We start from the raw sequence: 20333 nt of genomic DNA on the forward strand, positions 1-20333 counted from the left end.
TTTCATGGCCGCAGAGTGCTCTCACGGGGTGGTCGCGAGAGTGTCAGGGTAGGTGTCTAGCTGTTTCTGTTGGTGCGACCACGGTGGAAAGTCCAGACAATGCCTCCATTCTCCCCGAATACCTCGATTTGGCGCACACCTTTTCCAAAACCCAGGCGACCAAATTACCACCCCATCGCTCGGGGGATTGCGCGATAAACCTCTGGTTAGACGCTGTGCCGCCCAGGAGTCATGTATATCCCCTGTCGCAGGCTGAAACAGAGGCTATGGAAACATATGTCTCCGAGTCCCTGCATCAGGGGTTCATACATCCCTCCACTTTACCAGCCTCCTCAAGTTTATTTTTCGTGAAGAAGAAAGACGGGGGCCTGCGCCCTTGCATTGACTACCGTGCGCTTAATAAAATTACAATTCGCTATAGTTATCCTCTATCCCTCATTTCCTCTGTGATCGAATCAATGCATGGGGCGCGCTTCTTCATGAAATTAGATCTCAGGAGTGCGTACAACCTGGTGTGTGTCCGGGAAGGGGACGAATGGAAGACGGCATTTAGCACCACCAGGGGGCATTATGAATACCTGGTGATGCCGTACGGGTTGATGAATGCTCCATAAATTTTCCAGTCCTTTGTGAACGAGGTGTTTCAGGACATGCTTGGTCGCGGTGTGGTGGTCTACATAGATGACATCCTGGTGTATTCCGCTACGTGGGCCGAGCATGTGTCCCTGGTTCGCAGAGTGCTTGGGCCACCCAAGCTCCGCCCCTGTACCTTCTCCTCTAAGAAGCTCAGCCCGGCGGAGCAGAACTATGACGTTGGTGATCGGGAGCTGTTGGCTATTTTCAGAGCCCTAACAGCGTGGAGGCACTGGCTCGAGGGGGCTAAACACCCTTCCCTCGTCTGGACTGACCGCCGTAACCTGGAGTACATCCGGGCAGCGAGGAGACTGAACCCTCGCCAGGCCAGGTGGGCCTTGTTCTTCACCCGGTTTGATTTCACGCTGTCCAATATACCAGGCACTAAGAACGTGAAGGCAGACGCACTATCACGGCTGTACAACACAGAGGAGAGGCCCATTGATAACACCCCCATATTCCTGGCCTCCTGCATTGTGGCGCCAGTGGTGTGGGCGGTGGACGTGGACAAAGAGCGGGCGTTACACACAGAGCCATCTCCACCTCAGTGCCCAGCTGGGCTTCGGTACGTGCCGTCTAGTGTCCGTGATCGTCTTATCTATTGGGCACACACGTCCCCCTCCTCTGGTCACCCAGGCATCGGCCGTACAGTGCGCTGCCTTACCGGGAAGTACTGGTGGCCTACCTTGGCTAAGGACGTGAGGGTGTCTCCTCCTGCTCGGTGTGCGCCCAGAGTAAGGCACCTAGGTACCTTCCAGCGGGTAAGTTACATCCCTTACCAGTTCCACAATGGCCAAGGTCCCACTTATCGATCGATTTTCTAACTGATCTTCCCCTCTCTCAGGGTAACACCACCATCCTGATCGTTGTGGACTGCTTTTCTAAAGCCTGCTGCCTCCTTCCTCTCCCCACTGCCCTGCAAACTGCGGAAGCCCTTTTTACTCACGTCTTCCGGCACTACGGGGTGTCAGAGGACATAGTGTCTGACCAGGGTCCCCATTTTACGTCTAGGGTCTGGAAGCCATTCATGGAACGTCTGGGGGTCTTGGTCAGCCTGACCTCTGGGTTTCACCCCGAATCTAATGGGCAGGTGGAACGGGTGAATCAGGTTGTGGGTAGGTTTCTGCGGTCCAACTGCCAGGACCAGCCGGGGGAGTGGTCGGTGTTCTTGCCATGGGCAGAATATGCCCAGAACTCTCTCCGCCACTCCTCCACTAACATGTCACCATTTCAATGTGTTTTAGGGTATCAGCCAGTCCTGGCACTGTGGCATCAGAGCCAGACCGAAGCTCCTGTGGTGGATGACTGGTTTCAGTGCGCGGAGGAGACGTGGAACGCCGCCCACGTCCACCTCCAGCGCGCCGTGCGTCGCCAGAAGTCCAATGCTGACCGCCACCGCAGTGAGGCCCCGGTCTTTGTACCGGGTGATCGGGTCTGGCTCTCGACCCGGAACCTGCCTCTCCGCCTGCCCTGCCAGAAGCTGGACCCGCGGTTTGTGGGGCCATTCAAAGTCCTGAGGAGAGTGAACGAGGTTACGTATAGTTTGCTGCTCCCTCCTGATTACAGTATTAACCCCTCGTTTCACATGTCTCTCCTTAGGCCGGTGGTGGCTGGTCCGCTCCAGGAGTCTGAGATGCGGGAGGTCCCTCCGCCCCCGGGGGCCCCGGCGGACTCCGTCCGTTCCATCCTGGATTCGAGGTGTCGGGCAGGGGGCCTTCAGTACCTCGTGGAGTGGGATGGGTACGGTCCGGAGGAGCGGTGCTGGGTCTGGGTGAAGGATGTCCTCGATCCCTCCCTGTTGCGGGATTTCCACCGTCGCCATCCGGATTGCCCTGCTCCGCGTCCTCCTGGCCGACCCGGGGCAGGTCGCGGCGCTCCGCTGGAGCTGCGCGTCAAGGGGGGGATACTGTCATGACTCCTTCCGAAACTGCCTCATCTCCTTGTACGGGCAGGCTTCGGCGTTCATCGTCACCGGCCTTCTAGCCAATGCAGCTCCTCTTTTCATAATTCCATTTGTTTTGTCTTGTTTTTCACACACACCTGGTACATATCCCCTCATCAGTCTCTGTATAATTATTTCCTCTGCTCCCCCATGTCTTTGTGTGTTATTGTTCCATGTGGAGGTGTCGCTAGCTCGTGTTGAGCATTATGTTACTTTTATCGCCGGGATATTCTCCTGTGTGTTTTGTTCTCCCAGTACGCATTTAAGTGGCACTGTATTTGGTTTACACATTGCTGTGGACTGCTGTATTGGCCAAATAAACCCTATTCTATAATTCACACCTCCTGCGCCTGGCTCCGTCCTACCTTGTTACATTTACAGCGTGATTGAAATTTAAAGGCAATATTCCTGCTTTAGCGGAGACTGCATATGTCGGCTCAATCGGAAATTACCTTGACATTTATATCGTGGAATCTGTAACGCTACAGCGATACAGATTGAATAGAGACCTTAGTGCTTTCACCCATACAACACCTCACAGGGATAAACCAGAAACCATCCATGCTTTGTGCAGCCATTCGAATCCTCCATTCAGCTACTAAATGTAGGTCTTCTCAAGGGGAGGATGGGCTGTCACTGACTATCAGTGGTAGAATTATGACAAAGGAGGCCTGGCTCTCTGCCTTGCTGATTTAGGGGCCTGGATGTATTCTGGGACTCCCTGAGGAGTGTGTGTGTCGCCACGGCAGCGGAGAGTTTGCCCAGGCTTTAATGGGTTTCCTCAAGCAAACATGATTGGTCACAGTGTCAAGGGCCTTGGACACAGCTCTTGGGGGATTATGGGATGGTCACAACAGGATAACAGGCAGTCAAGGCAGCTCTCTGGGAGGACCACTGACCTGTCGTTAGGGATGTAGTGTGTGTGTGTGTGTGTGTGTGTGTGCGTGTGTGTCCGTGCACGCACGCACACACACTCACGCACACACACGTGTGCACACACACGCGCACGCTCACACACACGCACGCACCCCAGTGTTCGCGAGGACTCATCCACTTTAGTGTCTGTGAGGACTCAGTAGAGTCGCAGATACACCTTAACAGCTCCTGTTCACAATGATCCTTTATTCCTAACTCTTTGTTTGGCCGGCTGTGCCGCATTAAGTCTTTGTGTCCTTCGTGTCCCTCCTTAACAAGCTGCCTTGTGTAGCAGGATCATGGTGGGTCACAGCACAGCTACACAAAACCTATCAATGTGGCATTGAAGGGTTTTCCCTCCTATCCCTCTCAGCACTCAATGGAGCATCTCTATAATCTATTCTATAACATGACAGTTGTCGGATTCCACAATGTTGTGCAGTACGTGTTTAGATTTTAGATATTTAATTAATAGGTGTCTTCAAACTAATTATCATACGATATTATAGGTATAACCTACATTTCTGTTCTTCTTCAAAGTTTCCAACACTGTCATTAATTAACTACTAACAATGCTCTGCGTATACTGTAAAGCTCACTTTAACAAGGACAGATGTGGGAGTCATTAAGACAATGTCTTTATCTCCTATTTATTGAAAGAAATGTAGGAGCTATGACCTCGTGGTGTGCCATCCTCACGCCGAATCCTGGACTCATATTTATATACTTGTTATAAACTTGGCCTTATTACTTTTTTATCATGCTGCCGTGCTACAAACTTAATTCCCCCCAGAGATTCAGTACCTCTTTTCATTGAAGAAGCCATTCGCCGGATATACAGGCAAGGGGTCAGAGGTTAATGAGGATGATTTGTGCAGCAGGTTTGTGCCAAGCGTTGTCATGGAAACTGCTTCGGTTTCATGTACCCTTGTGTAGATAAAATAATTTGTTTACATGTATAAGTCGCAGATAAAGCATGACTCGTCTTTGAAAACAAGTGTCCAAATTAAAAAGAATGTTTCCGACCTGCTGTGCTTGATATGTGTGAGACTCGTCTTCTCTCCGACTTCTTGTCTTCGCATTAAACGAAACAAAGTTACAGCCTATTAGTGTCAATAAAGCTATGATTTATAGTTGATAGTTTGTCAATCAACTTACAGTATTAACACCATTACATGTATATAAGTTAAATAAATGTGCACATATCACATATGCTTTCAAGAGGCATAATGACAATAAAATGAGAGGTGGAAAAACAACAGTATATCCACTCACTACACTCTACTAGACATGATGAAATACCATCAATACAGGATAGGGTTAAATTATAATAAATACAAAGTCAAAAGGTCAAGCACACAATATCTCTTTAGAAAATAAGTCCTAAAGACATGGTGTTTAGGTTCTTCTAAGAATAATCTTCATTACCTGGCCATGGTTCGAGGCTGTGGGGCCACTTCAAGAAGGGATACAGCTTTTGTCAAATTAGCTAACCCTTTTCCTAACCTTAACCTAATCTGCTATGTCTATTCTCCTAACTTGCTGTGTAAATTCTCCTAACCTGCTACGAAAAGTCAATTTCAACAAAAGCTGTACCAGAGAGGATCTCACCACTTATACTGAACATTGCTTGCTGAACATAGAGGTGTCAGTGACAATGATATAAAATAGATAATTAACTAAAAAGGTTACAGCATTTGTCTTTTCAACTAATTGTCCTTGGTATCTTTTGACCAAAAGAAGGGAGAAGGCTTTCATTCCTAGACACGGCCTCACAATGATAAAACCAGATCATTATTCTGCCCATTGACTCCTATCATCAGTCTCATCTGTGTTGGCTCACAATGCCACCGAACAAAGAAAGATCTGGGAGAAAAAATAGGACCTTGGTTGTAAAATCCCTGATTCAATAGCTCTGGATTAGACGACAGATACAGTACAAGCCGAGAGAAGCTTTGACCAGCTCCAATATCCATTTGCAGCCCTTGAGCACAGCTGCCATCCATCAAACACTTAGAGGCATCAGACCTGGGGGAAAGTGAGTGGCCATAAGAACAGAACTGTGGACAAAGTGGAATAAAAAGGCCAAAGCTCTGTCGGCAAATAAAAGAAGAAGGCCAGTAACCTACTGTCCTTTTCACACACTCGGTCCACTAAAGGAAACAGGGAGGAAATAAGAGTGGTGCCCTGACATTTTAAACAGACACTTCATTGACCATGAAGAGTCCATTTCAAAGGCCAGTTGGCTGAACAGAGCAGAAGGTGTGATACAAACTGCATTGATCTGTCCCTATGCCTGTCCAGTATGGGAACTGACATAGCACACACCCCCCAGATAGCATATGAACATGTCATAAACCATGATTTTTGGGGGGTGAATTTTGGGGGGCGCGCGAAACTGCCGGATAACACAGTGCCACCGACGAGGCCCACTACCAACGACTGTGGCCTCTCCTTCTCCGTGGCCGACGTGAGTAAGACATTTAAGCATGTTAACCCCTGCAAGGTTGCCGGCCCAGACGGCATCCCTAGCCGCATCCTCAGAGCATGCGCAGACCAGCTGACTGGTGTGTTTACGGACATATTCAATCTCTCACTTTCCCAGTCTGCTGTTCCCACATGCTTCAAGATGGCCACCATTGTTCCTGTACCCAAGAAAGCAAAGGTAACTGAACTAAATGACTATCGCCCTGTAGCACTCACCTCTGTCATCATGAAGTGCTTTGAGAGACTAGTCAAGGATCTTACCTGTCACCCTAGACCCACTTCAATTTGCTTACCGCCCCAATAGAGCCACAGACGATGGAATCGCCATCACACTGCACACTGCCGTATCCCATCTGGACAAGAGGAATACCTATGTAAGAATGCTGTTCATTGACTGTAGCTCAGCATTCAACACCATAGTACCCTCCAAGCTCATCTGAACCCCGCCCTGTGCAACTGGGTCCTGGACTACCTGACGGGCCGCCCCCAGGTGGTGGTCGGAAACAACATCTCCACTTCGCTGATCCTCAACACTGGGGCCCCACATGGGTGCATGCTCAGCCCCTTCCTGTACTCCCTGTTCACCCATGACTGCGTGGCCAAGCACGCCTCCAACTCAATCATCAAGATTGCAGACGACACAACAGTAGTAGGCTTGATTACCAACAATGAAGAGGGTGGATCTGATCTCCATCACTTAGGACTTGACATAGATTAAATAGATTAATCAAATCTCACATTGTTGTCAATTTTTGCACAATCTTGCATGCTTTCTCAAACAGCTGTAACTGTATATGCATTCGTAAATCAGGTCCTTTCTTGAGTTGGGCTCTGGGATGTAACAACCGTTGAGCATCTGATCTTATGGTTGATTGTGGAGAAAAGGGGTTGAGTGTGTTAGAGTATGTGCATGTATGTTTATCCCACATCTGTTGCAAGGGGGTAAGGATGTTAGGGAGAACATAGGATGAACCACAATAATTGTTTGCTAAAATAATAATTGCTTGTCAAAAATGTAATGTAATACAATGGCAATCCGCGTTATAGGTTAAAATCCTACGCATGAACTGCCAACATTATTGTGCATATTAATTGATAATGATGGAAAATAAGATATGCAAGATATTTGAATAGATATATATTTTTAAATAGCTATATACAGTGGGGGGAAAAAGTATTTAGTCAGCCACCAATTGTGCAAGTTCTCCCACTTAAAAAGATGAGAGAGGCCTGTAATTTTCATCATAGGTACACGTCAACTATGACAGACAAAATGAGGAAAAAAAATCCAGAAAATCACATTGTAGGATTTTTAATGAATTTATTTGCAAATTATGGTGGAAAATAAGTATTTGGTCAATAACAAAAGTTTCTCAATACTTTGTTATATACCCTTTGTTGGCAATGACACAGGTCAAACGTTTTCTGTAAGTCTTCACAAGGTTTTCACACACTGTTGCTGGTATTTTGGCCCATTCCTCCATGCAGATCTCCTCTAGAGCAGTGATGTTTTGGGGCTGTCGCTGGGCAACACGGACTTTCAACTCCCTCCAAAGATTTTCTATGGGGTTGAGATCTGGAGACTGGCTAGGCCACTCCAGGACCTTGAAATGCTTCTTACGAAGCCACTCCTTCGTTGCCCGGGCGGTGTGTTTGGGATCATTGTCATGCTGAAAGACCCAGCCACGTTTCATCTTCAATGCCCTTGCTGATGGAAGGAGGTTTTCACTCAAAATCTCACGATACATGGCCCCATTCATTCTTTCCTTTACATGGATCAGTCGTCCTGGTCCCTTTGCAGAAAAACAGCCCCAAAGCATGATGTTTCCACCCCCATGCTTCACAGTAGGTATGGTGTTCTTTGGATGCAACTCAGCATTCTTTGTCCTCCAAACACGACGAGTTGAGTTTTTACCAAAAAGTTATATTTTGGTTTCATCTGACCATATGACATTCTCCCAATCCTCTTCTGGATCATCCAAATGCACTCTAGCAAACTTCAGACGGGCCTGGACATGTACTGGCTTAAGCAGGGGGACACGTCTGGCACTGCAGGATTTGAGTCCCTGGCGGCGTAGTGTGTTACTGATGGTAGGCTTTGTTACTTTGGTCCCAGCTCTCTGCAGGTCATTCACTAGGTCCCCCCGTGTGGTTCTGGGATTTTTGCTCACCGTTCTTGTGATCATTTTGACCCCACAGGGTGAGATCTTGCGTGGAGCCCCAGATCGAGGGAGATTATCAGTGGTCTTGTATGTCTTCCATTTCCTAAGAATTGCTCCCACAGTTGATTTCTTCAAACCAAGCTGCTTACCTATTGCCGATTCAGTCTTCCCAGCCTGGTGCAGGTCTACAATTTTGTTTCTGGTGTCCTTTGACAGCTCTTTGGTCTTGGCCATAGTGGAGTTTGGAGTGTGACTGTTTGAGGTTGTGGACAGGTGTCTTTTATACTGATAACAAGTTCAAACAGGTGCCATTAATACAGGTAACGAGTGGAGGACAGAGGAGCCTCTTAAAGAAGAAGTTACAGGTCTGTGAGAGCCAGAAATCTTGCTTGTTTGTAGGTGACCAAATACTTATTTTCCACCATAATTTGCAAATACATTTATTAAAAATCCTACAATGTGATTTTCTGGATTATGATGAAAATTACAGGCCTCTCTCATCTTTTTAAGTGGGAGAACTTGCACAATTGGTGGCTGACTAAATACTTTTTTCCCCCACTGTATATACTGTATTCTATTCTATAATATTCTACTGTATCTTAGTCCATGCCGTTCTGTCATTGCTTGTCCATATATGTATTCTTAAATTCCATTCCTTACTAGATTTGTGTGTATTGGGTATATATTGTGAAATTGTTAGATATTACTTGTTAGATATTACTGCACTGTCGGACCTAGAAGCACAAGCATTTCGCTACACCTGCAATAACTGCTAAACACGTGTATGTGACAAATAAAATGTGAAATGATTTGATTTAAGCCATTGAGTATGGGTTGGTAATTTCTGACCACATTTGTAATGACACAAGTGGTTTTGACATGAGAAGTTTTGTATTTTGACCCCTCGCAAAAAATTGTACGTTTACTGAAATTCTAGAGTGTTTCTAGAGAAGCCCTTATTTTATTTGGGAAGTCTGTGTTTAATTGAACCAAGAACTGGCTTTGTTCCATTCTGTGATACTGGTATCTCCTTTCGTATCAATTTTGTCCCAAGGATATGCCCAGGGTATTATGCAGCCCCAATGTCATCCATTTATTCCTTTAGTACCTTTGGTTATAAGGTTTATCACTCTTATAACCAAATCCACTGCACAGCACAATAAGAAGTGGAAATGTTTTTTTAATTGTTTTAATGAAAACAACTTCAGTTCAGTAAATAGTAAGACAGATTGGAATAAACCAGTGTTATTATTTAGGCAAGAGACAGAATCAAACTTACCTAGATCGGAATTTAATAATGACCAAAATGAGAGCCTAAATCAATGCCTTAATTTGGTAATCAACTCCAGGTCTTTGTAAATTATGACTTAATGGGTAAAGGGTTAGTTTTAAAACAGCTTCTGTGGACAGGGGGTTGCTGTAATCGGATAGAGGAACTGCCTGGATGAACATCTCCACATTGATTAATGTAAAGGCTATCTAATCATATACCCACATCACTAAAAGACAAACCTGTGCAGTTTCCCAGTTCAACAGTTCTCACTGAAAATGCAATATCTCTAAGATTATAGGCTAGACGAAACCCAACAGTCCCAACTTCAACATACAGAGCCACAACGAATCACTCTATATTCTTTCCTTTGTGGGGATTGAATGGGCCGTTTTCCAGTAAAATAAAAAACAGTGTCATACACTGTACTAACTAAGTGTGTCACTTAAACATACAGTGACGTAAAGCATTAACAGGTCTGGGAATTCTCTGCAGTCAAGGTTTATTACATTAATCCACTTGACATTCTCCAGTCCCGTTCATCTTCCCTGGATAAAGGATTCATCTTCAGCAGTGCCCTCTGAGGTGAGCTGGGGAACCAATAAAACATAAAGACATTGTGGTTATGAGAGACAATAAATGAGAGAAAGCTGTAAAAGGAAATGTGGAAACTGAGGAAATTGAATTTTGGATAAAATATTAAAATGGTCCAAGTCATGAAATGAAAATAAACCTGGTTTGAAAATGTTATTTGGTTATTTTATGTAATATCTTTTTTTTATGGTTTTATATCACAATATCAATATAATTTCCTTGAGTATGATCAATCTCAAGGTGCAATTTCAGTATCTTGGCAACACAACAGAAAGACATTAATTACTAAAAATACTGATAATAAATGAATTCCTATTAATCCAGTCAAATTCATTGTTGAGTGGAAACTTCTTCAATCTAGGCCTATATGTCATACAACTCTCAGCCTTAAAACCTCACAAGTGACAGATTGCATGGGGGCGTAGTAGTATATGTGTGTTTGTGTGTGTGAAATAGAATACCCTCCAGTCCTTTCAATAGCAGATTCAGAAACAAAAGGGGTTGCATGCTCTCTGTTCACTTTGTGACTGGGCCCAATTGCAGTGAGTGCCCTGAAAATGTGAACTCATTAAGGGTATAATAACACACAGGCTGTGCTGTAACCATTGTGGTCTAGGCCTGGGGTGGTGAGAGACCCCATGGCAAGACAATGTGAACCAAATATGTTTTGTTACTATTCTTGTAAATTGATGAAGGATATGAAGTTGCATTAGTCAAGGATAAATACAGGTAGTGAGGTCCAGTGGCTTGTCATTGAGTTTTTTGCTGAAGCCATGGTTGCCCTTATAATGACAATAAATGAAACTGCGGGAAAGCTTTGTTTAATAACAATATTTTAAAGCTAATGATTACAGTAGCAAACAATAATACGTGGCTAAACTCATATTTCAATTAAGTATTTATTAATAACTGATCATCAATGAACTGTCTGTAGATAATAGGTAACTCGGCTTTGTTCGACATTTTCCGTCACTCGGTGCACTTCATGACAGCTTTGGTAAATTGCGACCATTTTGCTATCTTGTCGTGCGTGTGTAGGAGTGGAGCTGAGATTCAACGACGAAATATAAACGCCAAAATAGACCTACGGCAATGGACAGGTATGTGTTGACGTTTGCACGTTGCTCGTGTGTTTAATGATATTCGTGAAAGGTTTTAATGTAGCTATCGACGTATCCATTCAATAACGTTAGCAAGCTAGCTCACTGGGCCGGCCACGTTTGAATTCGTTCTGAGATGGTGGTGGTTAGCCCGCTTGCCACCCATCTTCTTAGCATTGCATTAGCTAACTAATGCTAGCTAGTACTACCGTAGAATTTCACAGCGTGCACCTTGCTATGAAACTAGCTAGCTAACTAGAGTTGAATGTGTTGATTGGTATACCTAGCTGAAGAGTTGTGGTAAGTAGAAATTGAGCAGCGTCAATATTTCTACAATTTCATTAAGCTAGCTAGCTAAGCATTCAATGTCGTGTTTTGGTTATTTTAAGTAGCTAGTTAGCTATGTAACGTTAGCTGAGCGCGCACGCACCCCTGCGCTTTGGTCGGACAGGTTTCCTTTGTTTCTTCAGATGAGTTTGTAGCCATCATAAAACGCTACTGTAGCTAACTAGCGAACGTTCTCTTAACTAGAGTTGTATGGCAAGGTTTAATACCCGAATTTACTAACGTAGCTACAATTTGCATTGAGTTTTCACATCAAACTAAATGTAAAGATGATGAATTGTTAGCTACACATTTTAACGAAATGAAATTGCAAGCCAACAACACTCACACTGGTAGTTTTTAACCTTGTGGCTAACGTTAGCTAACTTGATTGTTAATTGACACCATATATTTTTGATTCCATTAGCTAATTGCCTTCTACGTTGCTTGCACTGATTTGTGTGCATAACTGACATTCATGTTCCCTGTCTTTTTCAGCATTGTCAGTGATGTTGCAGTTGGCATGAAGGTAAGTTTGCACTTTCGCACCTGACTTTTCAGGACAGTTTCAATAATTGGGAAACGATGTACCGAATACATTTATGTATACATTGTTCTTTTACAGAGAGGCTCAGATGATTTGAATCTCTACAGCACCAGCCCAAGCTCTGTGACTGGTGAGCACCCCCCCCCCCCCCAGTCATATAGCAAAGTAAAGCCATTCACATTCTAACATATTATCATTTACATTTAAGTCATTTAGCAGACGCTCTTATCCAGAGCGACTTACAGTTTAGTCACATTATAAATATACTTTTTTTTTTTTTTCTTCATACCCCCTGTGGGATTCGAACCCACAACCCTGGCGTTGCAAACGCCATGCTCTATCAACTGAGCTACATCCACAGTCAATGGTCCTTGACACATTAACAGCTGAGAGGACAGCTGATGTGATATATTCATGCATGACGCTTGATTTCACAGCTAACGAGAATGACAGCAGTAAAAAACTGAGAGTGGAGGACAGGATGGAGAGTCCCCCTTCCCGCGTGCTCCACATCAGGAAGTTGCCCAGCGAGGTGTCAGAGACTGAGGTCATCGCTCTTGGCCTACCATTCGGCAAGGTCACCAACATCCTCATGCTGAAAGGCAAAAATCAGGTGCGTTATGTTTTCCCTGGTCAGTTCAAATTGTCAGGAACGTTTTTTTGTTGCTAGAACCAAACTATGTAATACTACACGGTAGTGTTGGGCATAGAAGGAATTTGGCCACGTTGTCTTTCTTGAAATTGTCCTCTGTCCATGTAACAGGCTTTCCTGGAGCTGGGGACAGAGGAGGCGGCTGTTACAATGGTGAACTACTACACGGCGGTGACGCCTCAGGTCCGCAACGTCCCAGTGTTCATCCAGTTCTCTAACCACAAGGAGCTAAAGACAGACAGCACTCTCAACCAGGTGACATTCTGCCCTTGCCCAGAAAATACACTTGTGCATGACTAGTAGTGAGTCTCTGTTTCTCAGTGTCTAGACTAATGGCGTATGAGCGAGCCTTGGCCATTGTGATGGCACTTTTGTAGATTTGCAGACTGTCGTCCTAATTTTTTCCCTCCTCTGCCTCTTTTCTCCCTCCCTCTTTTTCATACGTACTTACCAAGCGCGCGCAGGCTGTCCTCCAGGCCGTGTCAGCGGTGCAGGACGGTGGCTCTCCCAACTCTGACACCAGTATGCTGGACAGTGTTCTAGCCCATGCCCCCAGCCCCGTGCTCAGGATAATCATCGACAACATGTTCTACCCCGTCACTCTGGACGTCCTCCAGCAGATCTTCTCCAAGTTTGGAACGGTCATGAAGATCATCACTTTCACCAAGAACAACCAGTTCCAGGCCCTGCTCCAGTTCAGCGAACCAGTCAACGCCCAGCAAGCCAGACTGGTGAGCCGACAGACAAACCAGTAGTGTATTATACATGTGGTCCTCTGTAGTTCAGTTGGTAGAGCAAAGCTCTTGCACCGCCAGGATAGTGGGTTCGATTCCCATGCGGCCACCTATACATAAAAAAATTATGCGCGCATGACTGTAAGTCGCTTTGGATAAAAGTGTCTGTTTAATAGCATATAAGTATATTCAGTTTCTCAGTTCTGTCAATTTAAGGTTGATAACAAATGTGTTTCTCTTTCCAGATTATGACAATTATTCAAACAAAAATAAATATAACAAAAAGCTTAGTAATAGTTCTATTTCTCTCATCACTTTGTCCAGTCCCTGGATGGCCAGAACATCTACAACTCGTGCTGCACGCTGCGGATCGACTTCTCTAAGCTGGTCAACCTGAATGTCAAGTACAACAACGACAAGAGCCGGGACTATACCCGGCCCGAGCTCCCCGCCGGCGACGGCCAGCCTGCAGTAGACTCTGCTATGGCTGCCGCCCTCAACAAGGACTCCTCCCTGCTCGGTAAGAACTCTCTCCATCCATCCTCCATCTCTCTTTTTCCAGGCCTGTCCAGTCAGCTCTCTCTCCTTTGTATAGAAGTCAATACCACTAAGTGTTCTCTCTCAATGGGAGGCTGGGTATGGACTTATCTAATGCTTTGTAAAGATAGGAGGAGGACAACAGAAATCCCTACCAGTCCAGTAACACACCATTAAGTGTAGAACAAAAAGAAGGAACTAGAAGAGAATGGAAAATGTCAATTTGATAAAGCTTTTTTGAATTATTCTACATTCTAACTACTCCCACCTGCCCTGCCCCCCCTTGTATATTTAAGCTTCTCCCTGTACTCCCTCTCCGTAGGTACCCCCTCTGGAATGGGAGCGCCCTACTCTAATGGTGGAGGGTTTCAGTCTTCTCTCTCCCTCTCGCAGGGCGGAGGTACCTATCCTTTCCATTATATTTTCTTTATCTCTGTCTTACATGCTGTGTGTCCATGTCGTCCAGGAGAAAAAGAGGCAGGAATAGTTGGAGTGGCACAGCAACCACTCCTGTCAGAACAAGGGGGAAAAACCCTTTTAAAAGTGTCTAATAGCATGTTTGAAATATCAGTTGTTTGAGAATAACCAAGGATGTCATCATGAAAGGAGTTAGAACATGTGATAGACTGTGACATTGGAATCATGGAAGGTTAGCTTTAGAGTTGACTAACCTTCCCAGTGTCTTGAATAGCTTTTGACAATGAGGTCTTGTTCTATGCAGAAAAAGTACATGTGCGTCCCTTTGTGTGTGTGTGAAATATTAGGACGAGCAATGTCTGAGTGCACACATCTGGTGCCTGTGTGGACATGGCATGCACACTGTAGCACATGGCTGTGTGGTGTGCTTTGCCTGTGCTTGCGCTCTGTCTCCCCGTTAACGTGCCTGGCTCTCTGGCTGTTCCTCCAGGAGCCATGAGTCCAATGAGTGCTGCGGCTGCAGCGGCAGCGGCTGCAGGGAGGATGGCGCTCTCCGGACACTCCGGCTGCAGCGGTGTGCTCCTGGTCAGCAACCTGAACGAAGAGGTCAGTAACGCCTCCCCCCCAGACCACCCCCTTTCTCTCTCACCCCTTCCCTTTCTCTCTCCTCCTGCAGTATGCAGATCTCACTCAGATCTCATGCCTCTGACGGTGCCTTGTACATCATTGTCCTTTGATTCCGACATGGACTTTGAGCAGACATTTCTGATTCGAGGTATGACTGGTGTCATTTCATGAGTGGAAGGGTTCAGAGAAAATGCAGAGGAGAAAGCTCTCCATCTATACAATTTGGCTATTTAGTCCAACCTTGCATTTTGTTGCACAGATACTCAATACCTTTATGGGTCAATCTATTACACCTCATGATCAGTACAAAGAAATCGGAGATTTCATTTTGAAAGATTGCTACAGCAATATTCAGTGTTGCTCTGCATTCTTTGACTGTTCAAAGCTCTGCGGCACACAACCCATCTGGCTTGGCCTGATGGTGTTAGTACTAAGACGAGTGGATTGTGTTTCTCTGTCAGGCGTCATTCACCACGAGGTCATCCCAATGGTTGTACATCCAGTCAAGAAATGGAATGACGATGCATTCTCACACCAGTGCTCATTTTTTATGTGAATTTTATGCTGGCCTCAGTGCTTCCATATGTTTTCTCTCGGTCTCCATAGCCTAAGTCAACTGAACTGCAGTTACTTCCCAGGCTCTGTTAGTGAATGGAGGGGCTCTCTTTCTCTCTCTGCTATGCATTCTGTGCTAATTTTAACTGCTGTCTCCTAAACTCTCTCACCCTCCCTTTTTCCTCTTTCATGTCAAGTGATAGTCCTTCCTAACTCTCGTTCTTCTCTCTCTCGAAGCTCTCCCGTTCACACCTGTCTCTCCCAATGCCTTTCTCTAAGCTATGTCAAGTTGGTATGGACTGTGGGGGCTACACCAACCACCCTCACATTTTCTCTCACCCACTGTCACCTTCTATGCTATATCTATCTATATCTGTCTATAAATTCTCAACAGAAGTAATATTCTTATCATTTCTCTCCCCAAACACTGGGTTTGTGGACTTGAAAATGTGTTCTGTTTATGCCATAACTCTGTAAGGTGGTTTTCATGTATTTACCTGCATGGCCCAAACACCCCTCCTTTCGAAACTGATAGTGTAGCCCACCTGCTTTAACCAATGTGCTTGCATTTCATACTCTAGTAAAGCTACTAAACCTTAACTTGTGATACTCTTCTGCATGCCCTACCCACGCCCCCTATCATTATTATTGGCTATAAACTAGGCTTGGGTGTCAATGTACTCGGCTCCCTCTTTGGTCTCAGGTGTAGACATTTGGCACTATTACCCCCTCCCCTCCACCCACCAGAGCAAACCAAATCCAGCCATTTTCTGACCAAACTCCTGCATTTTCCAATGTACTGATGTTTTTTATTTACTCCACATTGCTCCCCCCTCCAACCCCCCTTCCCTTCATTAATTCCTGCCCTTCCCTCTTTCCCCCTTGGTGTCCCGTCTGCACCCTGTTACACCCCCCTTTACCCCTCCTCCACACGTTCATGCTTTGTGCCTGAACAAAAATGTTCCTCCTTGGACCAACTTGCCCCAATTAACTGCCTTGAACCCATGCACCATGACCACCTCATCATTCTACGGGAAACCACCCTCCGTTATGGATGATCTGTCCATCTCCGCTCTCTACCTCCGACTCTTCTACCTCTCTACCTGTCTTACGCTGCTTGCTCTTCTCTCCTTCTAAAGATGGTTACGCCCCAAAGTCTGTTTACCCTCTTCGGTATGTTATTGTTAGCACTACCTTTTTCATATATATATATTTTTTTCTTTACTCCATCTCCATGTTTTAATTTTTTCTCTAGCTCTCATTTGATTTCTGATTAGTGTTTCCATAGTTGAGTAACTGTTTCATCACGTTTTTGTTTCACGTTTTGTTTAATTGTTCATATTGATTTAGTTGAGTACATATTATTTTGGCCATCAAGGCCTCCAGTCTCTCTTAGTCTCACTATGAACCAATTACGTTAATGCATGGTTGATTATTTGGCATGTAGGTTTTTCTGTTAATTTTTTTTTCTCCATTTCACAAAGCTAGTTTTTTAAAAGGGATTTTATCAGCATATTCTCTCTTCTGTCTATCTGTTATACGTCTCTTGTTCTAAGACTATGAGTGGTTTAAATTATAGGGATGATTTCTCCATCCCTTTTTACAGCTCATTTTGTAAACTGTCTCTGAACGACTAACATTGTCCTTCATGGTTCAATCCTCTCTCCTTTGCTCTGCCTTTGCTCTCTCCTCTCTCGCTCCCTCCTGCCGTCTGCCTATCATTATAATTAAGGGGTGTATGGTGATGCTCAGCGTGTGAAGATCCTCTACAATAAGAAGGACAGTGCTCTTATCCAGATGTCGGACGGGAACCAGGCCCAGCTTGGTGAGTGGGTTCAGTCATGCCCCATTTCTGTGCCTCTTGTCTTTCTTGGAATTCTGGAGCATTCTTTCAACCCCCCCCCCCCCTTTAACTAGCACCTGTTTGGTTCTGTTCCGCTCAATCCCTGCGTTATCCTGCAAGGCCCCTGGCTGCCCTGCTGTTTGTTTCAACAGAATATTTTCTTTTTCTGGCATAGGAATAATAGGATCAAGTAAATCTACAGTTCTTGCTGTGTCTTTGAGTCATGCTATGGTTCATGATTTTCCACAATCCCAAAGTCATAGTTGAAACTAATTTTGAGTCGGAAATGACTAGGACGATCCTAAAGGGAGTCTTAACATTTCTAATTAAAGGTAGATGGAAAGGATATTTTTGCATCTGATCTTCTGTTTTGGAAATTAGGACTAAAAGAGCAAATTTCGAATGAATGGTAGAGAAACACCTCCACATTAAACACATGAGAAACATGTCACTGTAACCGTGTTTCCTATGTGCCTGTCCTGTCAGCGATGAGCCACCTGAATGGCCAGAAGATGTACGGGAAGATCATCCGTGTGACTCTTTCCAAGCACCAGGCAGTGCAGCTGCCCAGGGAAGGGCTGGATGACCAGGGCCTAACCAAGGACTTCACCAACTCCCCCCTGCACCGCTTCAAGAAGCCCGGCTCCAAGAACTTTCAGAACATCTTCCCTCCATCCGCCACGCTCCACCTCTCCAACGTCCCGTGAGTTTGTCTAGAGTTTGTCTGGATTCTGGCTGTACCATTTCATAAATATTTGTTGTGCTTGCCAGGACAATAGCAGGTTCCTCAGACACATCCAATGTACGATTTGGAGTTCCTCAAGGCTCTGTTCTGTCTATTTTTGCACTAGACTATTATTGAGTAATTTGCTACTGAATTTAGGGGGGTGTGTGTAGCACTGGTAAGATGTTGCAATACGAGACGAGTGCAATTGTATTGACATGGCTGAATGTGCTTGCGCTGTGCTCACGGTCAGTTTCGGACTCGACAGGGAGGATGTGACGGAGGAGGATTTGCGACTGCTGTTCTCTAACGCTGGTGGCATTGTGAAGGCCTTCAAGTTTTTCCAGTAAGACTATCTTTTACAGCACGTAACTTATCACATTTAGTTGCAAGCCTGAGCCTTGGAACACCACAGTTGTAATGTGCAGCGATCTTCATAAATGTACCACCTGTGTGTGACTAGATTGTGACTATCTGATCACGTGTCCCCCCCCCCCCCACCCCATATAGAGGCCACAAAATGGCGCTACTCCAGATGTCCACGGTGGAGGAGGCCATCCAGGCCTTGATGGACCTCCACAACTACGACATGGGCAGCAACCACCACCTGAAGGTCTCCTTCTCCAAGTCCACCATCTAGAGGAGCCATGCCACCACAATCCACCTCCTCCCTGACAAACCTCAATTTGTGGTGCTCACCTGTTCAGTCCCCTCGGGGATACCATCGTGACCCTCGCCTCCTAGGGGAAACTTTTCAATCAGTCCATTCCTTTTAGACTATATTGATTATCAAAAGCCCCCCCACTACTAGATGTGACGGTAGTTTGTACAATGTTGTTGTCGTGAAACAAGCCCCGTCTAGGTCCCTTATCCCTCTCAACCTTAGTTTGTGTGGTAGGCAAGCTCCCTTCCCATGTTCATCACGAAGAGGAATTGGATTCCCTCCTTTATTAGAATGAATCAGCAAAAATGTGCCTTACTCAGCAAAATATCATTGTTTTGCCTCCTTACGGTTCTACAAGTGATAGAGGTCTAGGCACATTGTTTGGTTGTGGTTTCCTTTTTGTTTTCCCTCCCTGTGTACGTTACGGGATGTTCACCAGATTTGATAGCTTCGATTTTGTGCTTTATGTTCATAATGTAGGCCAGGAACCTGATTAACGGACTTAGATGAAGAAGCCCATCTTCAATTGGTTGACTTGTTTTTAAACAACTCCCCAGGCAGAGCCATTTTTCCCTTGAGGATGATTACTGTAAAGGCTGTTGACACCATTGTACACTTCACCTGCTAAGGACGACGGCTTAGATGTTCCCTTGCTGTCTGTTTTTCAAACCTTATTTGCATATACATAATTGTTCCTTTTGGTACATTTTTGGTTTGATTGAAAATGGCAGTGAATCGTGTTGCGCATGTACTGATGGTTCATGGTAGTAGTGAAGACATGTTGCTGTTGCATGCGTCCAACATCCAGATAGGCAATGTGGTCATAACGAAGTATGATTGTACATGAGGATGGACTGACTGTTGGGACCAAAGTAAATGTGCCTTTAGACCTACTTTACTATTTGATTTATAACGTTTTCATTTACAAAAACAAATGTGGGTTGTGTTTTAATGGGGGGGAACACTAATCAAAGTCAAACACTCCCAGAATGTTTCTCCTTGATTTCAACAATATTCTGTGCGGTTTTTGGTAAAGGATTTTACCCTTACACCACACCTCCAGTAAAAGCTACAAAAAAAAAAAAGGCAAAAAAATGAGATATTGGAATGTGTGGCAAAAGGTTATGTATATTTTCTACATGGATTGAATTTTTACATCTCAATTGTAATAATCAGTATAGTTTGGAAAAGGCAAGATTAAAAGCTAATTTTCTACCGAGTGAGTCCGTTTGCTGGTTCCTGCTGTGTACCTACTCTGCTTTAACTCTGTAGCATGCTCAATAAACTCTCCTGTATCTCTATTCACCCTCTTCTGTCTCCTATGCTCTCACTTTCTTTCTCCTCTACACCTCTCTTACTGTTCTGAATTTCTCTGCCCAGGGTGGGAAAATACATATATTTTTGGAACAGGATGGCAAACCAGAACATGACAAAATTGGAAATAGTAATTAAATTTGAATTTCCCACCCTGCTATCCACTCTTGCTTTACTAAGATCATCTCTGACTCAACTGTCACTACGTTTTCTAACCCTCTACATTTGCAGCTATGAACTCCTGTCTCTCTTGTCTAAATCTGATAGGTGAATACTGTAACGCAATATCCGT

The 20333-nt window shown here is 44.9% G+C and overlaps 1 protein-coding gene across 1 annotated transcript; it reads left to right on the forward strand.

Annotated features, from left to right (window-relative positions):
* Positions 1 to 11014: 11014 nt before the first annotated feature.
* Positions 11015 to 19951, forward strand: LOC311114104 (polypyrimidine tract-binding protein 2-like). The gene is made up of 14 exons (XM_084189383.1): positions 11015 to 11103; positions 11926 to 11956; positions 12053 to 12104; positions 12412 to 12587; positions 12738 to 12881; positions 13082 to 13357; positions 13685 to 13880; positions 14220 to 14297; positions 14805 to 14920; positions 16636 to 16669; positions 17229 to 17321; positions 17826 to 18042; positions 18332 to 18409; positions 18574 to 19951. Exons 1-14 carry the CDS (start codon positions 11096 to 11098, stop codon positions 18701 to 18703), a joined length of 1629 nt encoding a protein of 542 aa, XP_084045509.1. The 5' UTR covers positions 11015 to 11095; the 3' UTR covers positions 18704 to 19951.
* Positions 19952 to 20333: the final 382 nt, after the last annotated feature.

The sequence above is a fragment of the Coregonus lavaretus genome (genome assembly GCF_964263955.1).
Source record: "Coregonus lavaretus genome assembly, contig: HAP1_SCAFFOLD_1884, whole genome shotgun sequence".
NCBI lineage: Eukaryota > Metazoa > Chordata > Actinopteri > Salmoniformes > Salmonidae > Coregonus > Coregonus lavaretus.

Coding starts and splice junctions, on each gene's coding strand:
- LOC311114104 (XM_084189383.1), top strand. Junction 12,588..12,737: donor TGCTGAAAGGCAAAAATCAG/GTGCGTTATGTT, acceptor TCCATGTAACAG/GCTTTCCTGGAGCTGGGGAC. Junction 14,921..16,635: donor TCAGCAACCTGAACGAAGAG/GTCAGTAACGCC, acceptor CTCCTTCTAAAG/ATGGTTACGCCCCAAAGTCT.